General features: G+C 36.1%; 1 protein-coding gene across 3 annotated transcripts; it reads left to right on the forward strand.

Annotated features, from left to right (window-relative positions):
- The first annotated feature begins 8,612 nt into the window (after positions 1–8,612).
- On the forward strand, positions 8,613–10,897 carry LOC104214873 (purine permease 3-like). 3 transcript variants are annotated; one of them, XM_070160485.1, is made up of 3 exons: positions 8,613–8,866; positions 9,251–9,489; positions 10,431–10,897. In XM_070160485.1, the coding sequence occupies exons 1-3, from the start codon at positions 8,743–8,745 to the stop codon at positions 10,761–10,763; spliced, it is 696 nt and encodes a 231-aa protein (XP_070016586.1). In that variant the 5' UTR covers positions 8,613–8,742; the 3' UTR covers positions 10,764–10,897. The 3 variants fall into 3 exon arrangements, with proteins under 3 accessions (XP_070016586.1, XP_070016587.1, XP_009762898.1); XM_070160486.1 differs by having other exon boundaries at positions 8,613–8,776; XM_009764596.2 differs by having other exon boundaries at positions 8,613–9,489.
- Positions 10,898–23,250: the final 12,353 nt, after the last annotated feature.

Below are 23,250 nucleotides of genomic sequence, written 5' to 3' on the forward strand. Positions count from 1 at the left end.
TGGCTTGAAATTGAAGAAGAGGCCCAATTCCGACTTTCTTTATATTTTCGCTCTCTTTTCTTCTTTTATTTTTCTAAAACTAAATTATAAAAATACTTAAACTATTATTGAGAACTAAATTAAGTTATAAAAGCGCAAATTAACTCCCAATAACAATTAACGCACAATTAAGTATTAATTAAGCATAAAATTGTATATTTGGACATTAAATGCTAAAAATGCAAACGATGCCTATTTTTGTAATTTTTAATTTTTGTAAAACAAATTTAATTACTAACAATTGTAGAATTAAATCCTACATGCAAAATGCGACATATTTTTGTATTTTTTATTAATTTAGCAAATAAACATGCACAGACAAATACAAATAATTATTCAAAATATCACAAAATATCACAAAATTGCACACCAAAGAAAAATCATTTTATTTTTTATTTTTTTGGGAGTAATTCTCATATAGGGCAAAAATCACGTGCTTACAATCACACATTGCTGAACAAAACAAAACTCCAGCTCTAGGGCTGAAGTTCGCCAGTTACAAAACAAAACTTCAGCTCTAGGCCTGAAGTTCGCCAGTTACAAAAACAAAAACTTCACCTCTAGAGCTGAAGTTCGCCAGTTACAAAAACAAAAACTTCAGCTCTAAAGTTGAAGTTTGCCAGTTACAAAAACAAAAACTTCAGCTCTAGAGCTGAAGTTCGCCAGTTACAAACAAAAACTTCAACTCTAGAGCTGAAGTTCGCTAGTTACAAAACAAAAACTTCAGCTCTAGAGCTAAACTTCAGGTCCGACTACTTCAGTCCGATATGCTGGAGTTATGCGGAAAAGCGGGTACGCTTGCAATTTTTTTTGCAAAACGGATACAAATTAAAACGTGACACAAAAAGTGGGTATAGATACAAAAGCCCCGAATAACGAGGAGATCAAACCTCCAGTACAGAGAAAGTCAAGCCCAACTTAGGCCTGGTGCGTCTCACCTCATGAAGCTGAGGGATAATGGGCCAACTCTTGGAACTGCAACTGAGAAGTTCTTATTTTGGACCCAAATCTAATTATGAGATGATGGACCACTCAGAGTTAAGCAGGCCCAATACACAGCAATATATTGGGAGAAGTGCACAACTAGCCACTAATAATACATATATTTATTTTTAAGCTATTATTTAAAATATTTTTAGTCTTTAGCTATTACTTTAATAAACTTTACCCGCTCGGACAAAAAATACCCTTCCGCTCATAAAGTTCAGGACCAAGTGTCTTTAACTTATGAGCTTGTTACGGTAAGTTCAGAACTAGCTGTCCTTAATTCATGAGCTTGTTCTATAAGTTCAGGACTAACTGTCCTTAATTTTATGAGCTTGTAAGTATAAGTTCAGGACTACATGTCCTTATTTAGAACTTGGAACTCGAAGTTCAGGACTACCTGTCCTTAATTTTTGTGCTTGTAACTCTAAGTTAAGGACTATATGTCCTTAATTATGTGCGTGTAACTCTAAGTTAAGGACCAAGTGTCTTAATTTTTGAACTTCCAACTCTAAGTTTATGACCAAGCGTCCTTAACGTATGAGCTTGTTACTGTAAGTTAAGGACTAGCAATCCTTAATTTATGATCTTGTAAGTCTAAGTTTGTAGAGGAAGGTACACCCAGCTTGTTTAGTTCTTAATCAAGAAACCAGAGCCAATGTATTCGATGCAGAGAGAGAAGCGAGGGTTTGAGAAGAAAAGCAATGGAAGAAAGGGTAAAAATATCTTTTCATATTAATTTTGATAAAGTAGTGATTATTTTTACTCAACATTAAAATTGCTTGATAAAGAATAAATATCACCTTAAATAGTGGCTACCCCATGCCATTTTTACTAATATATTTTCCGAAGGAAAAACTATCCATTTTGGCCTTTTAGCGCAAAAGATGCTGTCAATATTAGCCAATTCATAATATACTACCAAAATACCAAATGCCATCAATAATAGCCATAAATACTTTTTCTATTCAAAATTACTATTCTCCCTTCAGTTTCGAAGCCTTCCACGACACGTCTGTTTGGCAGTTGAGCTTGAACTCCATTCAAGATAGCCAACAAGTTCAAGCGTGTAACGACCGTTAGAATTGGAGGTTACAAATTTATGCATCCCTCCTCTGTTATTTTGTTTTTAATGCACGACAGTAGCTAGGAGAGGAAAGCCAGGATGGAAGGATTCAACAATAAAAAAGGTAAACAAACATCACTTATCATATAATTGAATGATCTATATATAACAGTGTACATTTTTCTTTTGTACGAAAAACAAGGAGCAGAATAGTGGTTACCTTAGTGGTAATCCACTTTTTCACAATTGAAACTTTTCCAAATTATCTAGATTACAAAAAGAGAGTAGTGACGTAATCAAAAGAGTAACCATAGCAATAATTAGCGTTAGAGGGGTTTGGATTGATTTTTTCCTAATAAGAAACCAAATCAAGTAAGTCGGTTTTTCAAATATTAGAACCAAACCAAACCAATTAAATTGGTTCTTTCTCAATTCGGTTTATGTTAGTTTTTCGGGTTTTTCGGTTATTTGTCAGTTTTTCTTAAATATAAGACATACACTATCAAAACACATTTCGGCGACCACATTTTCAACGTAACACTATCAAATCAATTGCCCTTTGAGAAATCTATTATTTACCAAGATATATTGATGATAATTGAATCAAATAGTGATGAATAATTTAAGAACTCAATTAAAAATAAATAGTGATGAATCAAATAGATTCTTACACTTAACAAAAGAAAACTATCAATCAAACTAGAATGTAAAGGTAAAGAACTGTACTAAAAGCGCAAACGATTAACATTTACTATAAAATATTTGAAACTCTGTATAAAAGTATATATATATATATATGTAATAATAAATTTAAAATAGCTACTCTTATATTCGGTTTGGTTCGAATTTTTTTTATTAAAACCAAAATCAAACCAAATTTGATCGGTTTTTAAATTTCAAAACCAAAATCAAACCAAACAAAAAAATATCAACTTTTTTTATCGGTTTGATTTGATTTTCGGTTTGGTTCGATTTTTCGAATTTTTATGAACCCCTAATTAGCATTATTGGCATTACTTTTTGCTAAAAGGGAGAATATCTAACTTTGACACTATAAGATTTCATTTGAATTAATTAACAATGCTTTGATCGATATTCTAGTCACTTATTACTAGGATGTTCTACTTTTCTTCCTTTACATAAGTGGCTTGCGCAACAACCAGCCTCTCCATTTGACGATAATTATTTATTATTTTACACGTCCAAAGCTTATTCATATCCTGATTTAACTTATTATAGACATTGTTAGTATAAAAATTACATTATCACAATATAAAATTTAATTTGTTAGAGCAATTGCATGTCATTTAATGTGTTGTAGTGTCATGATCCAAGTTCGCCCTCTGTGAACTGTCGTGACGGCACCTAATCTCTACAACTAGGTAAGCCTAACAATTGCGGAAAAAGAAACAAAATGGGGAGAAACTAATAAAAACTAAAAATATACAAATATAGAAGCGTTTGAGATGCCGCTCGGCATAGTTTGAGATGTCGCTCGGCATACACTAACACAAGATCTCAAAAAACTGAACAACTTCCCAAAACCCGGAATCTCATGAAATCACAAGCTAAGGATACTACATAGTGCTCTAACTCCAGTATGTCTAAAACAGTGAATATAGAAGGGTTGTAACTACAAGAGAGGATGGAGAGGGACTCCTCGGTGTGCAGACGCGGCAGATATACCTCGAAATCTCTGAAGGATCGCCTCGCCTCAAGGATGGTAGGGCGGAGCCGAAGAACCTGGATCTGCACTTGAAAAATATGTGTGGAAAGGGCATGAGTACACCACAGCGGTACTCAGTAAGTGTCAAGCCTAACCTCGGTCGAGTAGTGACGAGGAAGGTCAGGGCCTTACCGATTATAGCTGAAAAGCAAGGTAAAACAATATAGAATACGACAATATAATTAAATGCTAACAATATGAAGTAACACAAGATAATAAGAATAACAACAAATACAACAGATAGAAAATTACAGATAAGAAAGTAACTCCACACAGAGATAGCAATCGGGGATTTCTCAGGACACCGTCCTATAATCCCCAAATATAAATATCCAATGGATCTCCCGGGTTTCGTCCCGTAGTCCAACTCATAGTGCGCGGGGATCTACCGGAATCCCGATCCGTAGTCTCAAATGTAAGTATCTAGTACCGGGAAAATCTACCGGGTGCAGTTCCGTAGTTCCAATATAAATGTGCAGGGGTATCTACCAGAATACAATCCATAGTCCCAAATAAATAGGCAAGGGGGATCTACCAGAATATCGCCCGTAGTCCCAAAGTAAACACAGCAGCAACACGAAGAGTATTCAATTAAATCTAATTTCATACAAAGGTAAAACAGATATTTCTAACATAGCATGCTGCACAAAATTCAAATAAAGCAGTTGAGCAAGTAAAGCAATTAAGTCAATTAGACATGCTTCCCTAAGCTAACAGTAGGCTTAAATTACAAGTAATATAAACATGGAAGGAAACAAAATTATAGTTACTTAATGAAAATAGGATTTTTAATAATTAGCACATACACACTCGTCACCTCACCGCATTTCATATATCAACAGTACCAAATTCTAAGGGGAGTTTCCCCACACAAGGTTAGGCAAGCCACTTACCTTGAACCGGTTCAAAATCAACCTGAAACCACACTCTTGCCACGAGTACTCAACTCCAAATGGCCAAATCTATTCAAATCAATTGCATAATGCAAATATAACTTCAAGTAACTAATTCCACTAATTAATTCGATGCTAACACGCGAAATTAAGAAAATCGGCCAAAAAAGTCCCCCGCGCTCATGTCTCAGAATCGGGTAAAAGTTACGGATTATGAACCCCCATTAAATCACGAGTCTAACCATACCAAAATTATCCAAATCCGATGCCAAAATCTTAATCAAAACCCCAAATTAGGTCTAAGAACCTTTTCAAAATTTTCCCTAATTTCTCACCCAAAATTTGAAATTAGATGATGAATTCACGTTTAGATTAATGGGTTATAAGAAAAAAGGAGTTAGTAATCATTACCCACAAACTTTCTCCGAAAATCTCTCCAAAATTCGCCTTCTACCGAGCTCCCAATTCAATTTTGTGATATGAACTCAAAATCCTCGATTTTGAAATTTATGTTCTGCCCAGACACGTTCTTCTTCACTAACACGAGACCATTGTTGCGAACGCGATGCACAAAAATCCACTGGCTAGTCTTCCTCTTTCGCGAACGCGTAGCTTACACTAGTGGATCCTACGCGAACGTGAGGACCATGTCGCGAACGCGAAGACCAAAGTCTCCATACCTTCTCGAGTGCGGGACATCATCGCGAACGCGAAGCACGATTCAGCTGCTTCACCCAGATGCTCTATGCGAACGCGAGAACCCTCTCGCGATGAAGGTTCTCTCTGCAACACAACAGAAGAAAATCTGCAATTTTCTAAGTCCAAAAATGACCTGTTGAGCATCCGAAACACACCCGAGGCCTCCGGGACCTCAACCAAATATGCCAACCAATCCTAAAACGTCATTTAAACTTGTTCCAACCTTCGGAACGCTCAAAACAACATCAAAACACCAAATTAACATCGAATTCAAGCCTAAGAACTCCAAGAAATCCCAAATTCCGCTTTCGATCAAAAACTCTATCAAACCTCGTCTGAATGACCTAAAATTTTACAAGCATGTCACATTCAACACTATGGAACTAATCCAACTTCAGGAATTCCATTCTGACTCCGATATCAAAATCTCGCTATCGAACCGGAAACTTCAAAAATTCAACTTTCGGCATTTCAAGCCTAAATAAGCTACGGACCTCCAAAACATCATCCGAACAATCCCCTAAGCTCGAAATCACCCAACGGAGCTAACGGAACTGACGGAATTCTATTCCGAGGCCGTCTTCATACTACTCCGACTACGGTCCAAATTTTAAAGCTTAAACTCTCTTTTAGGGACTAAGTGTCCCAAAACACTCCGAAATTCAAAACAAATCATCCCGACAAATCAAAATAGCAGAAACAAATACGGAAAAAGTAGTTAATAAGGGATCAGAGCGTAAATTCTTAAAACGACCGGCCGGGCCGTTACATGTAGCAATTGCATGTCTTATTTTCTACACAACTTGTTTTACTTATTGTTAGCAATAATTACTCATAGATAATCTCACCTAACCTGATAGTGTATGAATCTTTTAATTTATTACTCCTACTAGTGAATTGACCACGCTTCGCGTAGTTAAGTTAACGATTTGATCAATTTTTAATATGTTAATAAAAAATAACAAAAGTAATCAATCGATTTAGTCTTATTTTCTTTTGATAAATAATTATATCCAATAAATTAAATGGTGTGGTCAAAATTTATTTTCTCTACTTCTTGGAGGCACTAAAATTAATTTGGCCTCCTATCATGATTATTTTCTTAAGATTTCTAATAGATATATTTAAGTTCGAAACTTATATTTTCAAAATTTTAGGAAGTGGATAAATCTATGTCCAATTGTTGATTTTCTTCTCCTTACTTTCATAAAAATAAAAAATAAAATAGACTTTATTCTATTTTAAGAAATGAAGAAAAAGCAAAAAAGTTTTTTTTACTATATTCTCATTACTATTTTGGCATTTTGAGATTTTATTTTTTCCTTTCATTATTTTTCTTGTTTATCTATTATTATTTTTACGATCTTATATTCATTCCAATATTATCTTCCACTTCCCACAATTTCTGGCCCTCTTTTTCATTTACTTACCTTTGCTTATCTTCTCTATTTATTTTTTTGCTTTTCTTTCTCGTATTTACACCCTTCTATCATTTCTATTACCGATCTCCTCCTACTAACTCATGAAAAATCCAAAATTTTAATTTCTCTCTTGATTATTTTTTTCCTTATACTTTCCTTTATTTATGTACCATATTTAAAAAATTCAAATATCACTTTCTAACATATATTAGTATACCTCCTTCTTTTCCACCTTTTTTCTCATCTCACAAAGTGCATCAGCACTTAAATGTTTCTCAAGAGTTATTCTCTTTTCCGTATTGATATTGCTCTTATAATGTGTTATGCCTCGTTCAAATTTATCCTTTTGAATTTAGAGAGACCAAAAAATTAGACAGCTCAAAATGCCAGAATTCTATTGTCCTTCTTGTAAACATTTGCGATGATCCAAGTGGCGGCAACTATTATTCTAGGTTTTATTAGCCTTCTCATCCAAATATCATAGTCATTTTCTATATATATATATAGAATATCACTCATATATTTTTACATATATAATAAAATATATTATAAGTTGTAAATCAAAATACACATTTTTAAAATTTTCTTGTTTACTTTTTTCTCATATAAATACCATTCAATCACGCCGTAACATAAAAAATTATCCTTCCATAAATAACCAAATCAATTCCTCTTCCTCCTCCTATTAATCTTATGGAAAATCTTTAAAAATTGAATTTTTGATTAATTGCTCCTTCCATTCCAACACACACTATCACTAATTACTCCATAAACTCAATAGAGAGAAATAAAGAAAAAACCACAATTTGAGATATATAAATATAGCCGCAACCACACGGAGAACGCGAGAAGCAAGGATAATTTGAATAAATTGCCGAACAAAAGCCCTACTAATTGAGTTGAGTGCCTTTTAAGTTCCTTCTATCTCCTATTTGCATATGCACACAAATCGTATTGTTTGTTTTGAACTGAAAAAATAATCACATTTTTTTAGGTTCTCATTTGCTTTTGAGAGCATATAGATTAAACATATTTTCTCAATTTTTCTGGTTGAGAAAATATAGCCTCTGTAGCAAACTATGCAACAAACCATTATAGTAATATGACCTCTGTAGAAAACTTGAATTTGAATCCATACTCCCAAAAATAATATCTATGCACTTCTCTTCCTTACTCTCCCACTCCATTTCCTAGTCAATAAAAGTTATGCACACAATTTGTGTCAAAATAATAACTGGGGTAAGAATGCGAATAACTGGAAAAAGAGTTTAAAAAAAGAAGAAGAAGATTTCTTATACAGAGTGAAGGATTGATAAGGAACAATAAACGAAAGTTATGTGATGGAAAAGATTTGCTTATATTTATAGTAAACCAATTCAATTTGTAACTTTCATTGAGTATAACAGGAATAAATTGTAACGTAAAATTAGGCAGAGCAATTGTAATAGAATTAGTGTTGGTGCATTAATTAGTAATAATAGGATCATAATAACGAATTGAAACGGATATAATAATTGGTCAAGATTGATCTGGTAGCTAAAAACGGACATCTTTTAGTTATGGTATTATTGTTTTCTCTCTTCCCTTATTTATTATGGAGCTATAATTAAAAAAAAAAAATTGGGTTCAAAAATTAAATATATAGTTTTAAAATGAGAAGAACCCCAAAAAATTGAGAAAATAGATAAATATATTTTCTGAATTAGGAGAGATGCCACATCTCATTCCCACCTTTATTATATATGTAGATGTAGATGGTATAAAAGTTAGATTACGCTTTCTCTCTTTGTCTTATCCGTTCAATTAATTATTTCGGCAAATGAGCAGTCTCATTTCTTGATAACACAGAAATCTCTCTAATTAGAATAAATATCTTGATAACACAGAAATCTCTCAAGAGTAGAGAAAAAAAAAATGGACATACAAAGGGAAGCAAGAGGGGAAAAATGTAAGCCTAGGAAACTCAAGAATTTCATGTCAATCAAAACACTGCTTGTTTTCATCAACTGCATCTTCATGGCAGTTGGCCAAATAGCAGGTGTTATGCTTGTTAGGATTTACTTTTTGCATGGTGGAAAAAGGAAATGGTTGCAAGCTTTTTTGCTTACAGCAGGGTTTCCAATCTTGGTTTTGCCAATTGCCATTTCTTATGCAAAAAGAAGAAAAGCTAAAACAGAAACTAATAGAGTTATACTCACACCAAAACTAATATTAGCCAGTGCTATTTTAGGTCTCCTTTTTTGTGTTTGTAGCTACCTTTACACTTTCGGCATGTCTTATCTTCCCGTTTCAATTTCCTCCCTCCTCGCTTCAACATCACTGGCTTTCACGGCGATTTTCGCTTATTTTTTCGTGAAACATAAGTTCACACATTATTCTATAAATGCTGTGGTTTTGATGACATTTGGATCAATCATATTAGGGCTGCACATGAATGGAGATAGGCCTAAAGGAGAGTCGAATCGTCAATACGTTTTAGGGTTTGTCATGACAATTGTCGGTGCTGCTCTTCATGGATTTGTAAATGCAGGGGTGGAGTATAGCCATATCAAAGCTGGAGTTGTTGTTACGTTTGATCTTGTCATGCAAATGCAGTTTCTTATATGCATCTTCTCCACTTTGTTTTGTGTCGTCGCCATGATTATTAATGAAGATTTTCAGGTATAGAATTACTACTATAACATCTTTTTAGGCTATATTTGTCTCTAAAATTTCAGTAGACATGTTGATATTCATAATAACGTACTACTACCTCCATTTTATCAGAGTAGTACTTTAATCTGTTACAATAGGTTGTTTACAAAAGCTTACACTGTTATCATATAGAAGTTAAATTATTTGTGCTATGATAAATTAGTATGATAAAGAAATCATCATATTATATTCAAAAGTTGAATAGATAGATGAAAGAAAATTATTACAAATAGTTGTGAGAAATATATTAAAATAATATGCTCTCCCTCCCTCCCTCTATTCCAGATTATGTTACATACTTTAGTTTTAGTTTATTCTGAAATGGACGACACACTTTTAAATTTGCAAACAATTAACATTTTTAACTTTATCTTATACATGCCCTAATGAGAAACTTTTATAACTACATAAACATATATGTTATGTCATGTTTAAAGATATATGTTTTAATAGTTTTATAATCACACAAACATTATGACATATTTTGACCACAAGTTTCAAAAGTTTATATTTAGTTCTTAAACTCTACCAATTTAAACTTCCCTTTTATTGAAACAGAGGGATTATCATCAATTTAGTGGAATATGTATAATAGGAAAAAAGCTGATCAGTTACACTGACAAGAACTTTCTAGGTTCAGAGTGAAACACAATCTTTTATAAAGATCCTTTATTTAGTTCTTTTCAAATATGATCACGAGGGGATCGTCAAAAAGTAAAGAAGAAAGAGTGCCATAAATAGTGGAAAGATGTAGTAATATGAAATGAAAAAAGTAGAGTCTCAATGAAATGAGCTTTTTTTGGTTTAGAATGAAAAGTATAAAGCTTTTACATATCTAGTTGTTTTCAAAGATAATCAAGTGGGATATGACTTCATGCATTTTACTATATTTTTTAAAATATATGCAGGCCATCCATAGAGAGGCTGGAGAATTTCGACTGGGGCAGAACAAGTATTATATGATATTAGCACTATCAGCAATAGCTTTGCAAATTATGATTATTGGAAATCTTGGACTGATCTTCAGTTCCTCAGCTCTATTGTCAGGGATAGTTAACTCTCTTCTAGTTCCAGTACAACAGATCTTTGCTGTGATGTTCTTACCTGAAAGCTTCAATGCAGAAAAGTGGATGGCTTTAGCTATGTGTCTTTGGGGTTTCGCCTCTTATTTCTATGGTGAATATAAGGCCAGCTTAAAGGTCACAAAAACTAAACACGCGACTCAGCCAGACCAAGTTTGAGTAAATTATTACCTTTGTAATTTTCATTGGTTTTATGCAGAATTTTTGGTAAATAATGTCGACCTATTATTTTAATTCGGCTTGTACACAAGTTCTGATCTGGCGCTGTGCGCTATTGAAGGCTTTACTTCCTATTGGTGTTGGCAGCCTATTATGTATGCATGTTTATTATTAATATATATAAAAAAAAAAATTAGCCTATTAAACAAAAATAAATTATATGAAACGATGTCGGATAACACTATTTGATTCAAGGTGTCTCTGCCACTGAATATACAAGTTCAAGTTAATGTTATCCCTAAGTATCTCAACTTCGATTCCACCAGGAAGTCTTTTGCAAATCAGTGAATCAAGCAGTGAAAGCTCAGACATATATTATCTTAGTTATTTTTCTTTCCTTTTACGACCGGTCGAAGACAAAAAGAAATGGGCATAATGTAGCTGTTGAGATGAAGCCATGGAAGTTTCTAGCCCGAGCAATTGAGAGTTATGGAACAGAGGAGGAGAAGAGAGTTCTGGAATATTTCCGCTTATTTTCATATGAGATGTACATCACTATTTATACAGTGCATTTTCTACTAACTGATAACTAACAAATAATTAAATACTAATAAATCTGTACAGCCAACTACTAACTCACACCTAACTAACTATGCCACGTCATCATTCCTCTTAACATCCCCCTCATGCTGTGTGTTGAGAAGCGATTAACACTCCCGGCTTGGACAAAAAGTAACCATGATGTGATTTACCAAGTCCTTTTGTCAGGATATCTGCTAGATGCAGAGTGGAAGGAACATGGACCGTATGAATAAGGCCTTCTAGCACATTCTCTCTAATGATGTGGCAGTTAATTTTTATGTGCTTAGTTCTTTCATGGTATATAAGATTTGCTGCTATTTGAATTTCTGCTTTGTCATCACAGAATAGCTCCATTAGTAAATCCACATCAAAATTTAGCTCCTTGAATAGTCTCACTAACTAAACTATCTCAGCCACTGCATTTGCCATGCTTTTGTATTCTACCTCCGCTGAGCTTCTTGAAATGATATTTTGCTTCTTTGATTTCCAAGAGATTAAGGAATCTCCAAATTTTACCACAAATCCACTGACTCACTTCCTTGTCATTGGGCAAGTAGCCCAATATCCATCACAATGTATTGTGAGTTGTGATGAAGCCTTAGCGGATAACAATATACCCAGCCTGGTGCATTCATTAGATACCTCACTACCCTTAGAGCCCCTTCCATTGGTTTCTTTAGATACCTCACTACCCAGCCTGCATGAATTGACTCAGATTTTGCATAGCATAAGCTATGTTTGGTCTGGCCAAAGTGAGATAAAGTAACTTTCCTACCAATTTCTAATAGCTGGTAGGATCACTCAACAACTCATCTTGTCTACCAGTGCATGTTTCTTCTTCATCAAATTCCATACTAGTGAGCCTTTGATTCACCTCCAATGGAGTGCCTGCTATTTTAAATCCAGCTAAGCTAAGATCACCAATCAAATCCAGTGCAAATTTTCTCTGGCAAACTAGAATTCCCCATTTGCTTCTAGCAATTTCAAGGCCAAGGAAGTACTTCATCTCCCCAGGTCCATGATCTTGAAATAGTGTTGTAACATGAGTTTTGCAGCTTCTATCATAGTGGGGTTGGAGCCACTGATTAAGATATCATTAACATACACTAATACAAAAATCTGATCTTGTCCAGATTTTTTGGTGAAAAGAGAGTACTCATGGAGGCTTTGTACAAACCCAAAAGCAGTCAAAGCCTCAATAAGCTTTAGGTTACACTATATACAGGCCTGTTTGAGGTCATACAAGGACTTTTGAAGCTTATAGACTTGTTGATACTCCCCTTGCTGACAAGGCCATGTGGTGGAATCATGTACACATCTTCCACCAAGTCCCCTTGCCAAAAAGCGTTGAAGACATCTATCTGATGAAGCTTCCATTCATGCATAGCTGCTAGAGACAAAATAACTCTGATAGTCACCATCTTGACTACAGGAGAGTAAGTTTCCTGATACTCAAGACCTTCATGTTGTGTGTAGCCCTTGGCCACCAACCTTGCAAATCTTTCCACCTCACAGTTCACAATGTATTTGACTTTGAACACCCACTTGCATCTTACAACTATCTTGCCTGCAGGTAGATCTACAAAACTCCAAGTTTTGTTTTCATTTAATGCCTTCAGTTCTTGATCCATGGCCTCAATCCACTTAGGGTCATGCATGGCCTCTTCATGAGAGATGAGGTAATTTTTGTTGCTAGTCCAAGTATTTGAGTGGATGGTCTAGAACTTGCCCCGAATGTGTTTCAAGGCGAAATTCTAGGTTTGCTTGATTTGAAAGATTATTGTAGGCTTTTCTTGGTCCATTTGAGCTTTCTATTGCGCCTAATGCTTGTTATCCCTAGTTAAACCCTTTGAGCCTGATATTCGGCTAAAAGTATGTATATTTATATGCATATTGCCTCGTATTTTACTCATGTTTCATAGATTTTAGATGTGTAATATAATGGTTTGTGCTAATTAGTGGTATTTTTGTGTGTAGGAATCATCTGGAGATAATTTGGACGATGGTGCGTGACTTGAAGCGAAAAGGGAAAGAAAAGGAAGAACATTACAAAGTAATGCCACAGGCAGCTTGGGGTGCTACCTGTTGCGCACAAGTCAGAAGCTCCAAAACTCTAGCGCTAGGGCTAGCACCCCATGTTACCTTGGACGATGGTGACATGAATTTGTTCTATTTCGCCGGGGACTCAATTTTTTCGACCCCAGGACACCCCCAACTCGTATAAACTAAACCTAAACCTATTTTGGCAAGAGGGACACAACTTTGAGGGAGAAATACAAGTACGAAACACTCGGGAGCACGAAATTCATTCATTCTTCCATTCTTCTTCTAGTATTCATAGCTTTTATGTTTGAATATAATATTTTGATAATTGTTATGAACATGAGTGACTAAGAACCTCATTATTCTGGGTTATGGGTCGTTCTTCACTATTGTAAATTGACAACTGATTATTTTGCTTGACTTTATCATATTAATTTGTTTATTCAATCTTGCACTTAATTATACTACTGCGTAGAGTACTATCTACGAATTTATAGTTGAACTTAAAAGTGGGAACTATAAATTGCATATAAGGTTGAATAAAGTAAGTTATTGAATTCGGGCATCGAAGAATAGATTCGTGATTAGGATAGACATATTCTAGTTACCTTACTTGGCTACTTTAGCAGGAAATATACATACATTCTTATCAAGTTTGATTCTATAGACATATAGTTTTAGGTTGGCTTCAATAGGCGAGCGAAGCATCAAAAAAACTTCGCGAGCATAATAAACCCTGCTAATCAACAAATTAGATAAGTCAAATGATTATATCAACCTGAAAAACGCAATAGGAGAACGTTCATCCCATAACCCTGGAATATCTCCATCTCATTGAATTCTTCCTAAGTGTTTATTTGCTCTACTTGCGCTCTTATTTTCTTTCTTCCTTATTAGTTTGTAGTAGTTTAGTTATAAAAATCACAATCAGCATATTCACACTCACTTGAGGATTAAATATATAAATAGCTTAGATTGGCAAATAGTTGATAATAAATCCTCGTGGGAATGATATTTTTTATTACTTTATTACTTGTCGACTGCATATACTTACATGTGTGTTTGGACCTAACAAGTTTTTAACGTTGTCGCTGGAGATTTAGAAATTAGTTATTTGTCTGAAATAAGCCCTTATTTATTTTTGTTCAGGTGTTAATCTATTTGACTATTTCTTACTCTATAGGTGTTCACCTTGAATGTTAAAATGAAGCAATAGTTAGAACAACTTGTTTTGCTTGACTTTATCATATTAATTTGTTTATTCAATCTTGCACTTAATTATTTTATTGCGTAGCTAATAATAGAGTACTATCTACAATTTTATAGTTGAACTCGAAAATGAGAACTATAAATTTTATATAAGGATGAATAGAGCAAGTTCTTGAATCTAGGCATCATAGAATAGATTTGTGATTAGGATAGACATATTCGAGTTACCTTACTTGGTTATTTTTGAAAGAAATATACATGTGTTCTTGTCAAGTTCCATTATGTAGGCATATGGTCTTAGGTTCGCTTGAATAGGCAAGCGAAGTGTCGAAAGAACTTCGCGAGCATAACAAACCTTGCTAATCAAAAAATTAGATAAGTGAAGCAATTACATCAACCCGAAAAATACAGTAGGAGAGACATTAATCCCATAACCCCGGAATATGCATCTCATTGAATTCTTCCTAAGTGTTTGTTTGCTCTACTTGCGATCTTATTTTCTTGCTTGCTTATTAGTTCGTATAATTTAGTTATACAAATCACAATCGTCTTCTTCACACTCACTTGAGCATTAAATATATAAATAGCTTAGATTGGCAAATAGTTAATCCTAAATCCTCGTGGGAACAATATTTTCTTATCACTTTATTACTTTTAGACTTCATATGCTGCATTTTAACCCGACAAAGCCTTTATTCTTTCTCTATTGGTAACCATACTACAAGCCTTTACCCATTTTGTCTACAATTCTCTCTTGGCACATAGACCTTTCTTAACACTTTTCTAAAGTAAGTGGCTTAAGGCATAAGTATAGGGGGAGGGGGGGAGGAAGGGGGAGTTAAGGAATCTAAAAGATGTATTAAGGTACCAAAAATAGAAAAGAAATGACCTTTATGAAAAGAGGATGCAAGAAAAGAAAAACATAAAAAGAAAAATGCCAAAACAAAAGAGAATAAAAAGGAAGGCTGATGAAATAAAAAAGAGGCAACTATCTCTAGTATGAGCATCAAAGGAGAAAAAGAATTAAATGAACAAAAAGGAGTGATGTCATCTTTCGGTGATGTCAAGTCTCTCTATTTTTGGTAAAGAATCACTAGTTTTATCATTTAATCTTAGTTTAAGGCTTTAATTACTTAATCTTCTTTGTTTTATTCGCTTTCTAGCATGAGTAGCTAGGTTTTCTCTAGGGTTGTAACCCTACTAGTGTGTAAACCTTATGGGTTATTAATTTTAGTGCTTGTTTATGATTGAGTATTTATTATTTAGTCTTGTTTATGCATTATTTATAGAATTAATGGTTGCAAACATTGATTCATGCCTATTTGACTTGGTTCTTACTTGAGAAAGAGGGACTTAGTCTAGAAAAACTTGGTAACAAGAAAGTGGTCTAGTTAAGGTTTTGGCTAGTCTAATTAAAGGGTTTGAACTAGAGATAGAAAAAACCCGACTTGAGCTCATATCAATTGTTTGAATTGATACCCAACTTGACATGAGAAAGCTAATTTGGGCATAACTATTCTATAACCGAGAGGTATTGAGTGAGTAATTGAGAGTTGAGAATTATGATACATCCCGATCAACAAAACAAGAATTAACATGATTTACCCATTAGGTTAACACCTTGGCGAAGGTTACATCCCTAGGATTTTTCCCATTTGATTAAAAACATCAAAAATAATTATTCGCTTTCTAGTTTCTTCTAATTAGTTTAAATTTATGAGTGTTAATTTTGGAATTGGAAAACAAACACCCTTTGTTGGAAGCGCAATTGAGTTGTTTCACATACTCTCATCAAGTATCTACCCTAGCATCCTACACAAATTCCCTGTGAAATTTGACCCCGACTCTTGTTGGGTACTATAATATCAACGACCGTTTTCACTCACTATTGAGTGTGGATTAGACGTGGATCATCTACCACCCTATTCTGTTGGGGTGTGTGAACACAAGAACTCTAATATATGATCCCTGTTGTGGTGAAAATATCAGGAATGAGAATTAATAAATTCTTTACCATTGACACTTCTGAAAACTTTGACAAATCTATTAAATTGAGTTTTTATTAGAAGTAGTAAATACTTCATTACACTGAGACATCACTTTTCAACTTTAACAGGAAAATCCAAACCAGTCTACTATGATCCTCCACTAGAGTCAAGCAATACCTATTTTCATTATAAGTGGGCATTCTATAAGGTCCCCAAACATCACCATGCACTAAATCAAAAAGACTTGCTACTTTACTAGTACTTTATGGAAATGGTAGTCTAGTTTGTTTGGCTAATGGAAGAATTGAACAAGGATTACTTTTATCTTTATCATACTTTTGTACTACTTGCATTTATTGTAATATCTTGTTGTGACGACCCGGCCAGTCGTCTCATGAGTTACCGCTCCGTTTCCCTCATTTCTGCTTTATTATGCTTCGTTATTCTTGTTTTATATGATCGAGTTGAGTAGGTTGCGTTCGGAGTGGATTTGGTAAGAAATGAGACACTTAGTCTCTTTTGAGAAGGTTCAAGTTGGAAAAGTCAACCAGATGTTGACTTGTGTGTTATAGAGCTCAGATGTGAGTTCCGATGGTTCGGTTAACTTCGGGAGGAGATTTATGACTTAGGAGTGTGATTGAAATTAGTTTTGGAGGTCCGGTGTAGAATTAGGCTTGAATTGACGAAGTTAGTATTTTGGCGATTTCCGGTTGGTAGGTGAGATTTTGATCCGAGGGTCGGAATGAAATTCCGAGAGTTGCTATAGCTTTGGTATGTCATTTGTAATGTGTGTGCAAAATTCCAGGTCATTCAGACGTGATTTGATTGCATTTTTGATCGAAAGCGTATTTCGGAAGTTTTTAGAAAACTTAGGCTTGAATTCAATGTGAATTGATGGATTTGGTGTTGTTTGAGGTGTTTTGATGATTGGAGCAAGTCTGAATGAGGTTTTAGGATGTGTTGGTGCTTTTGGTTGAGGTCCCGAGGGCCTCGGGTGAGTTTCGTGTGGTCAATCGGACCACTTTTGAGTTTCGAAAGTTGCAGAAAAATTGATCTCAACAGTTGCAACAATTTATCTCTTCGCGTTCGCGAGGGTTACTGTCGCGTTCGCATAGAAGAATTCGAGTCAGGGTATTAGAAGTGAAATGTGCTTCGCGTCCGCAAGTGTGATGTCGCGTTCGCAAAGGGTCGCCTAGGCAAAGCATCGTGTTCGCAAGTCCTATGTCGCGATCGCGTAGAAGGAAAATCTGGTCAAGATAAGTTGTGCATCGCGAACGCAAGAGTTTGACCGCGTTCGCGAAGAAGGAAATTCAGAACTGGGCAAAAAGTTTATAAGTTATTTCATCCGCGATTTTGAGTCATTTTTCCACCATAGTTGATCATTTTGAGATCTCTTTGAGGGAAATTGAAGAGGGATTCAAGGAGAAGTGATTGAAGGTAAGATTTATGAACCTAAAACGTGATTCTACTGTGAAATTAACCTAGAAATTCATTGAACTTAAGCTAAAAATGAAAGAACTAGGGCTTGGGATTTTGAACTTTTGAATTGGGATTTGAAGGACCATTTGAGGTCGGATTTGAGAACTTTTGATATGTTTGAACTCGTGGAAAGATAAGGAACCCATTGATGTAAAAATTTCTGAGTTTCGAGAAGTGGGCATGGGGCTCGAGTTTTGCTAATTTCGGGATTTTTGATATTTTTCGATTGTTTTCGCTTGGGCTTTGTTCCCTTAGCATATTGTGACGTATTCGTTCTACTTTTGGTTAGATTTGACGCATGTGAAGGCCAATTTGAGGGGTAAAGGCATCGCGAGCTAGAGTTGTAGCTGGTTCGAGGTGAGTAATGATTGTAAATGACGTCCTAAAGGTTTGAAACCCCGGATTGCACATCGTAGTGCTATGTGAGACACGCGCTGGATGATGAGCGTGGGGTCTTTTACTACTGGGGATTGAGACTTGGTCCGTCCCGACTGATAATTTTACCGCGTATTTGATTGAAACTTATTTGTTATCATTATGATTTGGGGTTAATTGCCATATTTGGGCTTCATGCCAACTATTTAAACCCTTCGGGGATTTTGACTGATTTTTCCTCACTATACTTGTTAAAAATCATTTCCTCGGTCATGTTTCTCTCTGTTCTAAATGATTCGAGCCGGTTTTATCATACTATTCCTAAATGAGAGGAATTCGTGGGCTGAGATCCCTATCTTCTATTATTGTGCCCGATAAGGTTGTGAGGTTAATGACTGAGAGGGGTTGAGAACCCAATGGTGAGGATATTATATATGTTATGGATCGGGCTGCATGCCGCAGCAATACTTATATGGATCGGGCTGCACGCCGCAACAATATAACGCTTGGACTGTTGCAGCCCCTCCGGAGTCTGCACACCCCCAGTGAGCGCAGTCGACTATCTATATGGATCGGGTTGCACGCCGCAGAGATGTACAGATCGGGATGCACACCGCAACAGTTATTCTGATTTCTGTTATTATGAGAGATATATGGGCCGAGAGCTGAGAGTGAGCCCGAGGAGCTGATATTGTTCTAAGTGATTGACACTGTGCCGATGGGTGGATTTCTACTTGTTATTTACCTGCTAAATTACCCGTTTTACCTGATTTAAAGAGATTTCACTTGACTTCTTCACTGATTTACTGCTTTAAGTGATTTTTACTGCTTGATATAGAATTGCTTTGTGCCTTTATGTGTTTTCTTGCTTTCAGCCATTATTTATGATTATTACTCACTGAGTCGGATTACTCACATTACTCCCTGCACCATGTGTGCAGATTCAGGCATCGCAGAGTCCACTCCTAGGTGCTGATCCTCCCAGTCCAGGTAGTGTTTTCGGATACTACGAGGTAGCTGTTGGCGTCCGCAGCCCCTATGCCTCCCTTATCTTACTATTTTCATGTCCTTGAACTTCTGTATCGGATTTCGTATCTAGTAGACTGGTATTCGGATTTATTAGTTGCTCATGACATGTGACACCCCGGTTTGGGCTGTGTCGGGATGGTTTCTACTGTTGTTATCATTACTTCCGCAAATTATGGTTATTATATCATGTTTTAGAACTATTTATGGTATTTAACTATTCAAATGAGGTGTTCTGTTTTGGTCTGGATGGCCTTATCTTCACGAGAGGCACCATCACGACCGGGTTCGGGGTTAAGGTCGTGACACTTGTGGTGGACATGTTCTAGTCTCCTGTGCCAAATCTCCTCATCACTTCTCATGTGCAGTGCTACTGAGTGAGCCATCCTACTGCACTGCTTGTGATCCCAATAGTAAAGATCATTAACTAGTCTACCAGTCCCCTCCACCTTCCTAGTGTGAAGGTCCTATGTGAGACAGAAATCAAGCAAGAATGCCATACACCAATTCAGTTCTCTAGTAAGTTTGGATACAAATAGGAAATTATACTTAAAATCAAACACACAGAGAACTCTTGAGATTTCCCCTTGATCAGTTTGCATCTACCAATATGTGCTAAAGGAAGTTAAGATCCATTTGGTAAATGTACTATCCCTGACTCATTATTAGGTGTATGCACAAATGAGACAATATTTTAGAACTAGAAAACATATGATTAGTAGCTCATGTGTCAACTATCCATTCAGGATTTATGCAAGTAGCCATAAATGATCTAATAATACCTGCCATATTTGCTGTTAAGGTGGAGGTATTGTATTTGGTCAGCATCTTGAGTATCTGATTGTATTGCTCTGGTGTAAAGGTCATATGTCATGCTCCTGCAACTCCTGAAGTCTGGCCAGCATGGTGTCCGCCATTGCTAGTTTTTATTGCTCATATGTTCACATTGTAAGCATCAAATTGAGTGTGTCCATATGGGTGATTAGTCGAACAAGCTGCAGAACAAGTTGTATCCTTAGGTCCACCCAAGCAACTGGCTTCCTTAGGTCCATTATATTGATTTGTCTCCTTAGATCCACCATAGCTCACAACATTAGCTCCTTGCTTCCTTCTCTCTTTAAAATCGGGTGGATATCCAATGAGCTTATTGTTGAAGTTTGGCAAAATGCCAAAGTCCCACATTGGTTGGGAGTTAAGTTTGGGGGGATTTTTCCCCTATAAAAGAAGGCCTAATGTTTAGGATTGAAACACACCTCTCATTTGCCTTCTCATCTGTTTAAGGCATTTGTATCTTCTCTCTTTAGTATTATTTCACTTGTATTTTTGGAGTGAAATAAAATATTGGTTGTGTCCGAGGAGTAGGCAAAATTAGCCGAACCTCGTAAATTCTGGTGTTCCCTTTATTGTTGTTTTATTGTCTTATTTATTATTTGGTGGCTGTCATAATTTTTGGTATAGTAGTTGTGACTTATTCACACTATATACATTTGGCTTCCGCAACAATTGGTATCAGAGCCAAGGTACTGTCTAAGTATGCTCTGTGGTTGCAGCATAGTCTGATCTTCCACATCAGAAAAGATTTATCTTGGTAACTGAGTCAAGGTTCTGTCTGAGTATGCTCTGTGGTTGCAGCTTAGTCTGATCTTCCACACCAGAAAGGAAATAATCTTGATTTGTGTCGTCAGCTATTAAATAATATTTGTGTCAAAGATGGGAGACAATAAACAAGAAGAATCTACATCAAGTGTCAACAATACGTCATCATTGGCATCTTCGCTTATGACAAGAATTGTGTCAAATGCGAAATTTGCGGTCGAAATATTTGACGGGTCCGGACATTTTGGGATGTGGCAAGGCGAGGTTCTAGATGTCCTTTTTCAACAAGGGCTAGATCTGGCCATTGAAGAAAAGAAACCAGATGTTATTGGAGAAGAAGATTGGAGAATTATCAACCGTGTTGCTTGCGGTACCATTCGATCCTACCTTGCTAGAGAGCAGAAATATCCATACACAAAGGAAACTTCTGCAAGTAAATTATGGAAAGCACTGGAGGATAAATTTTTGAAGAAAAACAGTCAAAATAAATTGTACATGAAGAAGAGACTGTTTCACTTCACCTATGTTCCTGGTACCACGATGAATGAACATATCACCAGTTTCAATAAGTTGGTTACAGATTTGCAAAATATGGATACAACTTATGATGATGGTGACTTGGCCTTGATGTTGTTGGCGTCACTTCCTGATGAGTACGAGCACCTTGAAACTACTCTACTCCATGGAAATGACGAAGTTTCTCTCAGAGAAGTTTGTTCGGCTTTGTACAGCTATGAACAAAGAAAGCGAGAAAAACAGAAGGGCGGAGAAGGAGAAGCACTATTTGTGAGGGGTCGTCCTCAAAATCAAACGAGGACAAAGAAGGGAAGATCCAAGTCAAGATCCAGACCCAGCAAAGATGAATGTGCCTTTTGTCGAGAAAAAGGGCACTGGAAGAAAGACTGTCCGAAGTTGAAGAATAAGGCCAAACATAACAATGGAAAGGCCATTATGGATTCAAATGTAGCTGATTGTGATGATTCAGACTTCTCATTAGTTACAACAGAGTCATCAACATCATCAGACATATGGTTGATGGACTCGGCTTGTAGCTATCATATGTGTCCCAACAGGGACTGGTTCGTGGAATTTCAAGAAGGAGAATATGGAGTCGTCCACACAGCGGATAACAGCCCTCTTACCTCATATGGCATTGGTTCAATACGATTAAGGAACCATGATGGAATGATCAGAACATTGATAGATGTTCGATATGTACCGGATTTGAAGAAGAATCTCATCTCTGTGGGAGCCCTAGAATCAAAAGGGTTCAAAATCATTGCAGAAAATGGAGTGATGAGAGTATGCTCCGGTGCACTAGTGGTAATGAAGGCTAATCGGAAGAATAATAATATGTACCGCTATCGTGGCAGTACAGTTATTGGGACAGCGACAGTGACATCCAGTGACGACAAAGAGGCAGAAGCAACCAAGCTATGGCACATGCGCTTGGGACATGCTGGAGGAAAATCCTTGAAAACTCTATCAGATCAAGGATTGTTAAAAGGAGTAAAGGCTTGCAACTTGGAGTTTTGTGAGCATTGTGTCAAAGGGAAACAGACAAGGGTTAAATTTGGTACAGCGATCCATAATACTAAAGGCATTTTGGATTATGTACACTCTGATGTTTGGGGTCCTTCCAAAACACCTTCATTGGGTGGGAAGCACTATTTTGTAACCTTTGTTGATGATTTTTCTCGAAGAGTGTGGGTGTATACAATGAAAAACAAAGATGAAGTGCTGGGAATTTTTCTCAAATGGAAGACGATGGTGGAGAATCAAACAGGCAGGAGGATCAAGTGTATTCGCACAGACAATGGAGGTGAATACAAAAATGATCATTTCAATAAGGTCTGTGAAAATGATGGCATCGTCCGACACTTCACTGTTAGACATACACCACAACAGAATGGAGTGGCAGAACGTATGAACCGGACCTTGCTGGAGAAGGTACGGTGTATGTTGTCCAATGCTGGCTTGGGCAAAGAATTTTGGGCTGAGGCAATTACATATGCATGCCACCTCATTAATCGTCTACCATCTGCTGCTATTGATGGCAAAACACCATTTGAAAAATGGTACGGAAAACCTGCTGTAGATTATAACTCTTTGCACGTGTTTGGCTCAACTGCATATTATCATGTGACGGAGTCAAAATTGGATCCAAGGGCAAAGAAGGCTATTTTTAT

Source organism: Nicotiana sylvestris, chromosome 10, assembly GCF_000393655.2.
Source record: "Nicotiana sylvestris chromosome 10, ASM39365v2, whole genome shotgun sequence".
Taxonomy (NCBI): Eukaryota; Viridiplantae; Streptophyta; class Magnoliopsida; order Solanales; family Solanaceae; genus Nicotiana; species Nicotiana sylvestris.

Coding starts and splice junctions, on each gene's coding strand:
- LOC104214873 (XM_009764596.2), top strand. CDS start 8,743: ATGGACATACAAAGGGAAGCAAGAGGGGAAAAATGTAAGCCTAGGAAA. Junction 9,490..10,430: donor TTATTAATGAAGATTTTCAG/GTATAGAATTAC, acceptor AAATATATGCAG/GCCATCCATAGAGAGGCTGG.